Below are 13727 nucleotides of genomic sequence, written 5' to 3' on the forward strand. Positions count from 1 at the left end.
TGGGGTACTGAAGTTTGTTGCCGTTTCACGGACGCACACAATTTTTAACCTGGGCATTTTAGGTTTTATTAAATTGGTATTTTATTGTGTTTTGGGGCATTTAGGTACATTTTTCACAACATTTTGGGGTTTGATAAGGAGTTGCGTTAATATCGTGACAACTGACAACATTTTATTCTATAGGGTCTTGGCTTTCAGAAAATATATAATGTTGGGGCTTTTAAGTAATTTTCAGGCCTAAAATGTGGAATATAACATGGGTGCAAAAAATGAAAAAAAAAAAAAGGCCTTGGTCATGAAGGGGTTAATAAAAAAAAATCATCCTCTCCTTAGCAGGTCTTAGAATTCGGTAAATACAACCTCAGATAAACAAAAACATGGCATATTTCACCATGTGTTGGCAAGAATAGAAATCTGTTTGGCATGAGCTGGCGCCCTTGCCTGCTGTGGGACCCCGCCGGCTTTCACATAAGCAGAGGACCCCAGTGTCACGTAAGGCTGCCCTAAATGCTTGTTCTCATCAGACAGGCATTTTGCAGGGCAGCCTAATGCATTGCCAGGGTCCTTCCCCTCCGTCCCTGTAGGCACCGCTGGTCTTGGAGCAGAAGGGTGCATTTTGTGCAGAATGCATCCTCCTTGCTATTGCTGGTGGTGTATCTTAACAAGGGGGAATTAGGCAGAGTTGGTACCAGCACAGCGCCCCTCTATGGAGGGCGCCTGTAGACACTTGCCTACTCTGCCTGATAGTAAATCGAGCCCTGGGGAGCAGCATTTTTTTAAATAAGCATTTCTTGTTTCTATTCAATAAAAACAATGCTACCGTGAAACAATTGCAGTGCCTTTTATGAAAGGGGCAAATTGCAGAATAAAATGTTGTAGTTGAATTGTTTTTTTAACACTTAAATTTGTATTCAACATTTTTGTTATCCCTTATTCATTGTATTAACTCCTTCATTCCTTTCCCTTATTTTTTGACCATTTTTAAATCTGTGTTGATTTTTATGGCATCAAATTAAAGAACTGGGTGGGAAGGGGGCACACATTGGCATCCTGGCACTGACTGCAAGTAACTTCTGGAGGTGGCAGTACTAAACTAGCCATTTGAAAATATAAAGTAACATGTATCATAAAGTCAAATATAACATGTTTTTGATTTTATCTTTTGACACATGTATTTAGCAATGCAAAGTTTGACAGAAAAGTAAAGCCATTTGCATCCTGCAGAGAAAGTGAACAAAGCCATTCCACAAGAGTGCAAACACAATTGTGTTTAGTTATAGAGTGTATGTCTACTTTGTAATGGTTGTCAGGACATAGTAGCATGCATTGTCACACTTCCTGGTCTGTGAATGCTGCCCCACTGTCTCCATCGCCTAGCAACCGTTCTAAACGAAAGCCACAACAAGTCTCATACTGACTGATCCTGTCCGCACTAGTCTGCACCAAGAACTTGCTTCACATCATGCCACCTACAAGAGACCCGTTTCCTTATCCCAAATATGAAAATGACAACTCCTTCCAGGGAAAAGGACAGGTAAGATGTGGTTTCCTTATCGCTCCTGCACTGAAGCATTTCAAATAAAATTGCAAACATGATCTGAATGAAAGTGACACCTCCATGTAGATTTTACAGAATGCCTTTACCAACCAGCAGGCTTTTAATGTGCTAGTTTTTCTTGTGATGTTTTTTTATATGTGCTAATGTGCATCGACTGATATGAAAACTGCAATGTTTGCTGTAAAATAATTTTATGCAAACATCAATTGTAACAATTATTTGCATGGTTATTTTAAACGAACAGTTTTCCTTTAACATCCTCTCAATCTTAAAAGAAAACTATGGGGTAAGTGTTTTTGTGGGGGTCTGCGGGCAAGGGGGGTTATTTGCATTGGGGGCACCCAGAGGCCGTCCCTCGCCCCCCCCCCTCCTCCTGTGCATGAATACCCCTACCCATTCATTAAATGGTTAAAATTCAATGTGAATAAACAAACCACACTTTTAAAGAAAATCCTTTAATTGAAGAAAAAAAAGTCAATTTCTGACTTCCTTTATCTAAAAAAAAAATAAAAAAACTCCATCGATGTAATCCAGCGTCAATCACGAATGCTATCTAGTAATCCAGCTCCCAAATGCTATGTAGTATTTGACAGCTGAGAATGTAAAATGGGCGGAGCAAGCTGTGATGTCACGGCTGGCTCCGCCCATCTGTTTACTTTCGGGCAGAAGATGTCATTTTTGCGGCAGGTTTTCATCGGGTTCGGACAGTCATCGTGCGGCGGGACTTCTTTTATTTTGGCGAGTCGGCAGGCGTCGTGCATCGTGATTGACGCTGGATTACATCGACGGAGCCATTTAAAAAAATTAATGAAATCTCAAAGTGTGGTTTGAATTTTAACCCTATAGTGAATGGGTAGGGGTACAAGTACCTCTTACTCGTTCACAAGGGGTGGGCGGCATCTCTGTGCTCCCTTAAAGGGCTACGCTCGTTCTAGTTAGAAGTTGATTATACATTTTAATACAGCATGCGGGTCTTCTGTGTCCTGGCTGTTTTCAGAGGCCAAGGACCGAACACACAATAGAACTTATTTATACTAGTGTCTTTGTGGCTTGTAGTACCAAAAAGGTTCAGATGTGAACTAGAAGGGTTTGTGAATATAGAAAATGGTTCAAATGTTGATACACTTTGATAAATTATTTAGTTTACAACATCTTTCATGCAAAATCTTAATATTTCTAAAATCTTGCGATTAACCCCTTAGTGACCAGTGACGTCCATAGCACGTCATTGGCACCGGGCTCGTTTAAACAGACTCCCGGCGCATACAAGACGCCGGGACTCGGTTTAGAATTGTAAAGCCGACTGTCGGCTTTACAATATAAGCGATCTGGCGACTGTCACATTGGGGAGATTTACCTTTACTACCTGTCTGATAGCCATAACAGGAAATAAGAGTAAGTCCCTAGTGGTCAGCAGGGTCACCAGAACCAGTGTCCCCATTGAAATACTCGTGCACTGGCTGGGGCAGCTTTCCGTGATCTGCATAGACTTGGCCGTCTTTGCAGATCACGTGAGGCTTCCCTGGCCACTGCTAGAAGCACAGGTGTTATCAAGACACGGGAGGGGTAGCTTAACAAATCTTGATTACAAATGTTGTGGGCTGTATGCATGACACACTTACTGGGTGTAATTAAAGACACCCATTTGCAGCAAGGAAGGAACCCCTCCCCAATCTTCTGTTCTCTTTATTTTGTAATTTGCCGCCTTAGTTTCACCATATGCAAGGTGGTCTTTATTTTAGCATTAGAAAAAACTGATTTTATGTAGTTTATATCTAAATTTCAGAGTTTATGTTACCAAAAATCATTAGTTTTGACGCAAGGTGAAACTCCCTGGAACCGACTTCATGCAACTCCCACCCTATCAAGTGCAAGAAGGTCTGCCTATTACAATGACCCTGAGGTAAGCAATATATAATGGGGTTTTATTATTAATATCTAAGAATCCCGTAGACATGACAATAACTACCTTCATGCCTCACTGTGCCTTCATGAGTACTAGAATGCACTTACAAACATAATCCCAGTTAAAACGTGTTAGACCAACATTCCTTGGATTATAAAAATACAGACTTGAGCAATGATTCCAGTTATTTTCCTGTAGTAAACTGACAAGCTGGGTACTTGCAATACTTTCTGTACATTATTGCATGACAGGTGTACACACCAAGTCAAATACACTCATCAGTTGTATTAGAAAATGGATTATGTTATTCTGAAAACATAACTACAGTACAGCTCTTAGATATGACGGGGAAAGAATAAATATTAGCTATGCATGAACCAAATTACCATTGCGCATTGTTAAGGCGTTTGGCATACATATGGTGCTAGTAGAGTTTGGTATAAATGGCAATATTTGGACCATCCACAAATCTAGAAAAGATTGTTTTTCCCATCTTCACTCACATAGCCATGCAATTCTAGACGAGCAGGAACCACAATTTAACAAGAAGTTAACTTAAAGCGAACTCCAGGCAAACAGTTAAATTTACAGTTGAAATGCATATAGGAGAGGAGTTTTACATTCCAAAGGATTAAAATTTCTGTCCTGACCTGGTACAGGGGAACCCAAGAGGCTGATATCAAATGCAGGTGCTTACACTACTTGGATTAAAAAATAAATGTTAATCTACTATGTGGGGTTTAACTTTAAAGCAAACCGATGTTATGCCCTCGCCATCCCCAGCAGCAAATATTTACCTTTCCTCTGTTCTCTCAAGAGCTCCATTTAGTGCAAGGACCTGGAAAGAAAGTACAGAAGGCCCCAGGCCTATCAGCACTGTCACACAGGAAGTCCATACTGAGTGGTTGTCATATTAATTAGGGTTGCACAGATATCAAGTACAGTACTCGGTACAAGTAGGAGTACATGTACCAATACTTTTGAGCTCCAAGACTACACTAGAGAAAAATTCAAAAGTTAGGAGGCAGCTGTCATTTATAAGGAGCACACAGAGCTCCTAGGATTTGTACATCTCTGTATTAATGTACGATTTTGTTTTTATAAATATAAATAAAGGGATGCACAGATACCAGTTTTGCGAGTACGAGTACTGGTACTTGCCGAGTACTTACAAGTATGAGTACTGATACATTTTTGTTTATTGTCATGTGACAGTTTTTCTAAAACAATGCAGACTAATGATTTCAGGACAGTGGTGGAGCGCCAGAGCCAGGTCCCAGCTGCAACCGCTGCAACACTGGTAGTTCTCATGAAAATGCCAAGTATCTGCACTGGTACTCAAAAAGTATCTGTGCAACCCTAATATTAATACTTATTTTAATGGCAGCAATGCCTTGACTAGAACAAATATACAGCCAGTGAGAGTTCTTGATCTGCATGCATGCAGTAGGTCAGTGCTTGAGAAAGCATGACAGCCAAGCAAGTAATATTTGAGAAGTAGGTCAGGAATGACAGCCTACTCTGCCTTTTTGCTTTGAGGTGGATTCCTTTCGGCTACTAATATTAGAATTCAGTTGCATCATAATTTTAGAATTTTCCTCAAACACCATTTGATTTCTTTACTCACCGTAAAATCCTTTTCTCTATCATCCATTAAGAGACACAGCTTGATGGCAATTAAACAACGTAGGGTTATACTGCCGCCTACAAGAGAAAAGGACACTAGGCACAAAAACACTGAAGGCCAGCCTCCTAGACGCTATAACCCCTCCACCTCACACCTTGGCACTTGTAGTACAAAGTCCAAAGAGGAAACTATAGCATATGTTCTGTGTCACTAGGATGTCTCTGCTCACCGCAGAGAATAAAAAGTGGGAAAGCCTGCTCTCGATGGCTAACTGGAGAGACTTCCAGAATTTTCCATATGCGCCATGAATTTACCAGTATCTGTTCATAGTAGAAATCCTTTCAACCAAAAATCTTCCAATTCAAGTAAGGAAGGAAACCTCCATTCTCCTAAGTAAATGAAGTGTAACTGGTAAGGCCTGAGGTGGGGGGACGGGTATAGCGTCTAGTGGGCTGGCCTTCAGTTTTTATCTATTTCTCCTCTAGGCAGCAGTATAACCTATGTTGTCTAATTACCAAGAAGCTGTGTCCCTCAATAGATAAAGAAAAAAATTGTTTCTAGATTCCTCTTAACACATGTTTAGATGGTGGCTGTGCAGAATGATAGCTGGTAAGTCCATATCCACTGTAAATCACTGCTGAGTTATAGCACTCCAGTGCTATATAACTAGCATGAGACTTGATCATGGAATATACGGATTACATGTGAACCTCAAATGCTATATGCTATATAGAAAATTTGGGGTTAAAGATCTGCCAGCAAATTGCCTACTCTTTCTTTGGATGGAATCAGTGCATTCATATATTCTCTTGTAATAGACTTGTTTCAGGAGTTTATGAAAACATTGCAGCTTCTGTTGGGTAGATGGAACAATGCCAGAGTGTAGTTGTAGCAGTAGAGTGAGCACAGGCACATGGAACTCTGTTTTTCTATTTTAAACTAAATTAGGATGTGTACAATAGGCATGGATACATGTAAATATTTCCAGTGATGTGTTTTGCTCCTTTCTTCTAGTCTGGAGCTGACAGTTTAGACTTCAATTTAAAGGCCACGTACAACCATCATAACAGCCTCTTGAAGAACCGTAACGAGACGCTATTCCAGTTGGAGACATTCACAGACAACCACGGGTGAGTAAAAAATCAATGACCATCAAACAGAGGCCTGATTCCTCAAGGTTTGATGGCAGGTTAAGGATAACAAAATGTAAGAACTATACTATATTACATATATTATGAAATGATATCATTATATATTACATACATATTGCAGCTTACCAGTTTTTAGATGTGATGGCTGCGTTAGTTTATTTCAGGCTAAGAACATTTTCAGCAAATACAGAAAATACCTGTTGATTTTGCCAGTGATGCAGAGTGCTTGTCGCTTCCTGTGAGCTGACCTGGAAGCATAAACAAATCAAATCTTCCTTCTGTAAACCAGTATTGCCTCCATCACCCATGTAATAAAGGTAACCAAAGGCATGTTTGGAATCCAGCCTGAGTGCTACGATGGCTCTCTTTATTGATAAAGTAGAGAAGTGAGCGTAGCCACTCGGGGATAAGAAGCGACTTATTCGCAGTATTACCAGGTGAAAATACATTTTAAGAAGCCTGATAAAGAAAACTAATGTGGTCACCTCTCCTAAAGACTGTACCCTGCATTTTTTGTTGTTGAGCTTAGATACGCTTTAAGGAAAATTTGAGCTCAGAAGTCTGGAGACTGCCAATGTTGATCAGTTTCTCAATAAATGCAAGTGCGGCAATTGAGTGCGCCCCATAACAACACAGCAACGCCTATAGTCAGCAGCTGGGGGTTAAGGCCCATCCGCCAGCTAAATACACAGTTGAAATACAAACACGGGTGCTATTTTACTTTCTAAAAGATTTGTATTTCTGTCCATCCAGTCCTGAAATGTAAAAAAAACCCTGCCAGATAGCGAAACCAGGTTTTTCTCTATTGCAGTTAACTATAAACCTAGTTCACCTACGTGCCTCCAACATAGGACTGGATAGTGAAGGTGCTTCAGCAGTTCACCCCTCTCTCCCCTTATTGGGATACTTGATTGGAACCTAGTGCTGCCCTGAATGCTGTGGTACAAGGGATCATAAAAGGCGCTTACACTAACATCATTTAAAAGCAGGTTTCATTATTTTTTAATTAATACACAATTGCATTAATTGGTGTTTTTATTACCTTTTTCTTTTTTTAAAGTGGTATTAAGGGCTAGGTGTTTTTTACCCTAACCCTTTTGCTGCCAAGACGGAACGCTTTAAACCTCAGCTGCTCACACCATTTTTGATTTTCCATTGCTGCATTGCTAGCATTTGTAAAGGACCCCCCAAACCATATATTTTCTGAAAGCACAGGCCCGGAGGAATAAAAAGATGGTGCTACTAATTTTGTAGGTCCTGTGATAATTGTGGAAATGTTTATCAAATCAATATGAAACTGATAAAAATACACAATTAAATTGATAAAAGCACACTAAAATCGGTATCAGTGCACACAAACATACTTTTCCGACTAAATCTAAAAGATAAAACCGTATTGAGTTAATAAATAAGAAATATTTGTACATTTTAAATTGCGCCTTTTTGCGAAACGGTTGAAAAAATTAACGCAAAACTGTTAAAAGGCAACGTGCTGTGATAAAATGACACAGGCGTACATTCAATTGCAACTCAGTGTATGACAACGCTGCCACAATTAAATTAATGTTATTTTAAAAAGCAAAAAAATCAAGCACTGCGATGTGTTCTAACAACACACTGCAGCACATCGCATACACAATATGGTGCACACTGTTGCGTATGTTATGTGTGTGTGTGTGGGGGTCGTTTTTTTTTGTTGTTACTGGGGGCTTCTGGGAAATATTAGGGGTCTAAACAGACCCCTGACATTTCCTTTTTGAAATAGAAAATGAGGACACAGAGTCCTAAATCTCTTTTTCTACAGCCTCTGTTCTAAATGAATGGAAAGCTCACAGTACAGAGACTTCCTATTCATTCATAAGCTGGTGATGGTAAAATATTTACTATCATCCAGTTATGAATGGGTAGAAGCCTCTGTAGTGAGTGCTTCTCTCCATTGAGAAAGTCATGAATGAACAGGTAGTGATGTAAAGCACTTCCTGTTCATTCATAACTGGTGACACATAGTACTATGTGTCCCCAGTTGTTTAACAAATGCCCGGAATATTCGTTAATAGCTGAGCTATTATTTTACAGGGAACCGTTGTGATATAAGTTCATGGTTGCTAAAGCGAGAGAAAGCCACCGAGCTGGAAACAGTTGTGTTCCGCCGTATGCCATACGTCATTGGCAGGGTTAATGCATTCTTTGCATTAAGGCAAAAAACACCCAGCACTTTTCTAAAATCGCTGTCCCCCCACACTTACCTGCAGCTGCACGTCTCCTCTGCCACGACCAGGAAGTTACTCAGGTTTCCCCAAACTTCCTGGATGCGGGGGAGGGTACTGAGAGCAGAAGAGCCATAGGCTCCTTCTGCTGCCAGTCAAGCTGTGACTGCAAGGGTTGGGGGCGTAGCCATCCACACACTGTTTGTGCCTATGGACGCACACAGCTAGGTGCAGGCACAGCCATACCATGCACGTACGGGTGCCTTCACAGCAGTCGGCTAGCTGATGGGGACACATATACAGGGGGAGTGGTGCTAGCTGTCTGGATACCACTACAGAATGAGGAAATGCTGGGAACAAAAAATGTTCTTATATTATTTCTTTTTTTAAGTCTGGCCCGCATAAAGCAGAAAATTAAAAAAAAACCTGAAGGTTTAATGTTGTTTTATTATCTGTCAGCATTAAATAACTGCCGTTGCCAATCTTTTTAACAAACATTAGTGTAAATATACCTGTATGCATACATTTGATAAAAAAAGGGTATTGTGTAATTGTCTTGCAGAAGGATTTTGAAGAACCAGGTCAAAGAATTATCCACTTCCCAGGAGGAAAATACAGGGTTTAGACAGTGGGTGAGTCCACAGAAGATCAGCGTGTACAGCATTGAAGGAGCCATTAGTAAGTAATGCAAACCTCTGTCACCATGTACATATATAATTCCCTAATTAATAAAATAATTGTGTCACGTGTGTGTGACGTGCAGGTGTGAACACGGTACATTAAAATGTATGGGGTTTTATTTTTGTGTGTGCTTTCTGCGTTTTGGGCACATGAATATGTGTGGGAAAACCGTGCAGGTGTGAATGGAGCCTAACAGGCCACTTATCCATTGCATAATGCCACATCCTCAACCTTCGAAATGAAAGCTCTGCTGATCAATTTAAAGTATACTTCCTATGATCCATTCCTACAATTGTTTTACACACCTTAATACATTTCTTTAATCGCCCACCTCAGGGAAATTATTCTTCTATTTGTTTGTTTATGATATTAATCTTTAACTTTTTAGTGATTGAAAATAATAGTCATATACAACCCTAATAGGGACCCTCTTTAGCTGGATGTTTTCTCAAGTCAAGACGAAGTTCCAGAGTGTTTACATGCATTTTGGTGCCTTCAACAGCAGAAAAAGATAGGGCCTGCTGCAGTTTTTCCACATGCACTGGAACTGAACGCTCTGGTGTGAACTAGAGCCCAAAATACCACTGGAATACATTGGATGCATTTTTTTATGCGTTAAACTGCTCTGCATCTGCTCCCCACTTGGTGTGAACATGCCCACAGAGTGTGTGTTTATGCAAATAAACACACACTACCAGTCAAATCACTCGGCTGTAGATCCTCAAATCATCTCTGAATTGGTGCTGACACGTTCCTTCCTTCTGGAGGTTGGCACTCCAAGCTCACTCCTGTGATGTACTACAATCTCATGTTTAGTTTACTGATTTGTATTGAGATTGTAATCCATCATTGGGGAGTGAGCTTGGAGTGGTGGCTACTTTCCAACAAACAAAAAAGTAGTCACCCTCCAGAAGGAAGGACAGTGTCATGATGAATTTAGAGATGATCAGAGGATCTACAGCTGAGTGATACACAAATTTATATAAATTTTTTTTTGGAAGCAGTGTAAAGGTCATTATTAAACAGCCACTTGCTGGATGTATTTTGTACCGTGCTGGTTAAACTCTAGAAACTGTTCGTAGTGTAAACATTCCCAGAGATTACCAGTAGAGACAAGGCTGGGCTTGGTGTGAACCCAGTTTGCCTGAGTTCACCCAAGTCCACTCAAAACTCTGACCGCCATCCCCTCATTTAAAAAACTGAATGGCAGGGTTTGTGTATGTGATCCATTGCGTTCATGGCACAGAATCGTGCCCTGAACACACTGGATAGTGTGAACGGGCCCTCAGACAGGAAGTGTTACTGGCCATATCACTAGGCAAAAAAAAGGGGGAAGAAAGCCTAACGGAGAAAATGAATGCAGCTGCCACATTTAAGGATTGGTAAGCTGTAAATATATCAAATTGTTTTAGGGTTTAGATACACTTACTTCTAGCTAGATCAGTTAACTGTTTTTAAAAAATCTGGATGTGTTCCTAAATGCACCAAATATTACTAGATATTGACTTCTTATAAGTATAATAAGCACCATAGATTGTTGATCCAGGGAATATCCGTTTGCCTGATGGGATCAGGAAGGAATTTTTTTCCACATTGGAGCAAAGTGAACTATGCTTAAAAGGAGAACTATGGGGTTAGGGCTTTTCCCCATAGTTCTCCGAAGGGTAACTGGAGGACACAAACTAGCGTCCTCCCATTACCCAAAGCTCAGTATACCGCGAGCTACAGCTCACGGTATACTGAGGCGCCGCAGCTGAAACGGATCCTGACATGTCTGGATCCGCCCAGCTGTGTGAGTGACAGCTGGCTCTGCCTATCTAGAGGCAGAGCTAGCTGTACCCGCCCCCTCCCTGTCCGTTCCGCCAGTCAGCACTGGAGGATCGGACAGGGGAGGGGAGAATCCAGTCACTCCCGTCACGGCTCTCCAGTGACAAGATCGAGAAGTGAGCGAGCGCCGGTATGTGTTCGCTCACTTCCCCATCTACTGAGCCGACCTGTGACAGTTTAATTGTCACAGGTCGGCTCAAATTATGAGGCTGAGTGAAAAGCACTCACCTCATAATTCTCCTTTAATAGTGTGTAACTGTGGGCATAGCGTTCTGTTTTAGGTTTTTTCTTCTCCTCTTATCTCCATAGGTTGAACTCGATGTGGCTTTTTTTTCAACCTGGCTAACTATAACTATGTATGCAATGTGGTGCTGCCACATGATTACCGAATTAGAAATCTGCTTGAATATACCGTAGAACGGGTGTTCCTAATACATCGCTTGATACTTCATTAAAAATAATAAAGTGTACATTCCTGTGAGTTTACCTGCATGGTAAAACACACTATGATGAACATAGCATGTAATTACAAGTGTATGAAACTGTCCACCAGAAAGCAGGTTATTAAATTTTTCGGCATGGTTAGAGGGGTTTTGCTGGAAATATTATTCAGCCACCACATTTGTCCTCTGGGTAGATTTATACATCTATAGATGCAGGATGTTTTCCAGAATCATGATAGAACATTGAGCAGGCTGAATGTAAAAAATAATCCAATTAATACTTCTGTGCTCCTATGTGGACATTCCAAAAAATGGAATGTTGATAGTGTTTAAGGGCTAGTTAAAGCTGGCCATATACTGTTATGTTTTTTTTGTTCAGCCTGGAATAGAACAGATTTCTTCATCTACACTAAGCAGCTTGGATGGATGAATCTTCTGTTGTGAGCTTTATATTCTGACAGTGGCAAGTGTGCTGTTGTCAGAATACTCACACTGATGGCAGCCGTCACTGTTCGCCCGAAGATTTTCCATCAAGCTCCTTCGCTTTTCTGATCGGAGAATGCCGGACAGAAGCCTGCCCTCAGGAGCACCCACTGGACAATTTTGGCTTGTTCAAGAACCCAATAAAATTCGCACAGTGTATGGGCAGCTTTAGGAAATGCCGTATTTCATGAAGGGGTTCATAAGAAATCTAAAGCTCTGTCTTTTCTTCTCTTTTTGTCACATTTAGCGAGTCATCACTCAGCTGCAACTAATCGTGGCTACTCTCGGAAAAAAGATGGTGGATACTACAGCATCTAACTAGAAGCACTCTACTGTTTAATTAAAAAAAAAAATGGTGTTATGACGCAGAAATAAACATTAATTAAAAAATTGGTGTTATGATGCAGAAATAAACATTAATAAGCAAGTGCATGGATCAATGATTTCTCTAACTTAGTTTACATTCCTTTGAAGGTTATTATACAACATGTTCTCCATTCAAACATATATTTATAGGATGCTTTACCACTCTGGGAGGTAATTATTTTTTTTGTTCTGTAGTACGTAGCACTCTGCTGGGTAGATGCTGTACAGGACCCTGTATGCGCTGGACTGACTTTTCTAAAATATGGTTTTCAGTGTACTTAAACCAAATAGCAAGTATTGTTATCCTTTAGGGCTGCAACCAACTAATCGATTAATCAATAATGAGAATAGTTAACTTTTCTCACTTTTGATTAATTGGATCCCCTAGCTCTCTCCTCCAGGCTGGGAGGAGGGCACAGCAAGCAGTGGGCAGGTGCAATAGCTAGCCGGCTATTGCAATTTGAAATGGCCAATAACAGGCTGGCTATTGCACCTGCCTAGTACCTGCTGTGCATTCACCTGCCATCTGTGGAATCTTGCCACTTGCAGCTGTCATTCCCTGGCTGAAGCTATTCAAGCAGCATGTGCTTACAATACAATTATTTCAAAAATTATAAAAGGTGGGAAAAAAGTCATTTATTTCAATAGCAGCCCAAACGCGCCTCCTACCCAGTGCGATTGCTGTTCCAGTGCAGTGCGATTGCAAAAGATTTTGCATGCAGTTTTATTCTGAAGTAAACTTTCATTGGAAAACAAACTAAAAATGTTAAATGAAATACACAAATGCAGTGTTGCAAACAATCGAAAAAATAATCGGCCAACTAATCAATTATGAAAATAATTAGTTGCAGCCCTATTATCCTTTAAAAGACTCCATCAGAGGGAAGTGTAAGATGTGAATGCAGTATAACACTGTCATTCACCACATACTTTGCTGGTTCACTTATCTTGCATCAAGGAACTAGTTATCCTCAGCCTATCTCTTCCTCTGCCTGAGCGTCAAGAGATTTCACATGTGTTTTTATAGATCCAACACTCTTAGGGTATAAAGGCATTTAAGACTGCAACACCACTTTCACCTCACCAACTTCATCATTTGGGGGGACTTAACCCTATGCCAGCAATGAAAACAGTTACAAACGACAAAAAAAAAATAACATCATGGAATTAAAATATAAGCAATACTATTTTAGAAGTAAATTTTTCCATGAAAAATATGTGTATACATATTTATTTTACACAGATGTACTTGTGTTGCTGAATTAAACTCTGCCTACAAAAGGCAGGTAGAGTGCAAAGGACTAGCCACCACTATTGCTTGTGTTATCCATGCAGCTGATCTTTCCACAATACTGATTATACCTTATTCTACACTGTGTCTTTGTGTGGACAGGGTTTTGCTTCCTTATTTCTGAGCCTCCAGCAATGAAAACAGTGAGCAGCACAGTTTTGACATTACCAAATCTCATTCCAAACCC

General features: G+C 40.4%; 1 protein-coding gene across 1 annotated transcript; it reads left to right on the plus strand.

The window, feature by feature from the left end:
- The first annotated feature begins 1414 nt into the window (after nucleotides 1-1414).
- On the plus strand, nucleotides 1415-12240 carry CUNH1orf194 (chromosome unknown C1orf194 homolog). The gene is made up of 5 exons (XM_018576815.1): nucleotides 1415-1534; nucleotides 3345-3461; nucleotides 6106-6221; nucleotides 9012-9127; nucleotides 12131-12240. The coding sequence occupies exons 1-5, from the start codon at nucleotides 1463-1465 to the stop codon at nucleotides 12199-12201; spliced, it is 492 nt and encodes a 163-aa protein (XP_018432317.1). The 5' UTR covers nucleotides 1415-1462; the 3' UTR covers nucleotides 12202-12240.
- The last annotated feature ends 1487 nt before the right edge of the window (nucleotides 12241-13727 follow it).

This window comes from Nanorana parkeri, unplaced genomic scaffold, assembly GCF_000935625.1.
Source record: "Nanorana parkeri isolate BGI_ZX_2015 unplaced genomic scaffold, ASM93562v1 scaffold77, whole genome shotgun sequence".
Classification (NCBI taxonomy): Eukaryota; Metazoa; Chordata; class Amphibia; order Anura; family Dicroglossidae; genus Nanorana; species Nanorana parkeri.

Excerpts from the sequence above, each read along its gene's own strand:
- CUNH1orf194 (XM_018576815.1), top strand. The coding sequence starts at position 1,463 with ATGCCACCTACAAGAGACCCGTTTCCTTATCCCAAATATGAAAATGAC. Across the intron at positions 1,535-3,344 it reads CCTTCCAGGGAAAAGGACAG|AGTTTATGTTACCAAAAATC; the intron begins GTAAGATGTGGT and ends TCTAAATTTCAG. Across the intron at positions 3,462-6,105 it reads CCTATTACAATGACCCTGAG|TCTGGAGCTGACAGTTTAGA; the intron begins GTAAGCAATATA and ends CCTTTCTTCTAG.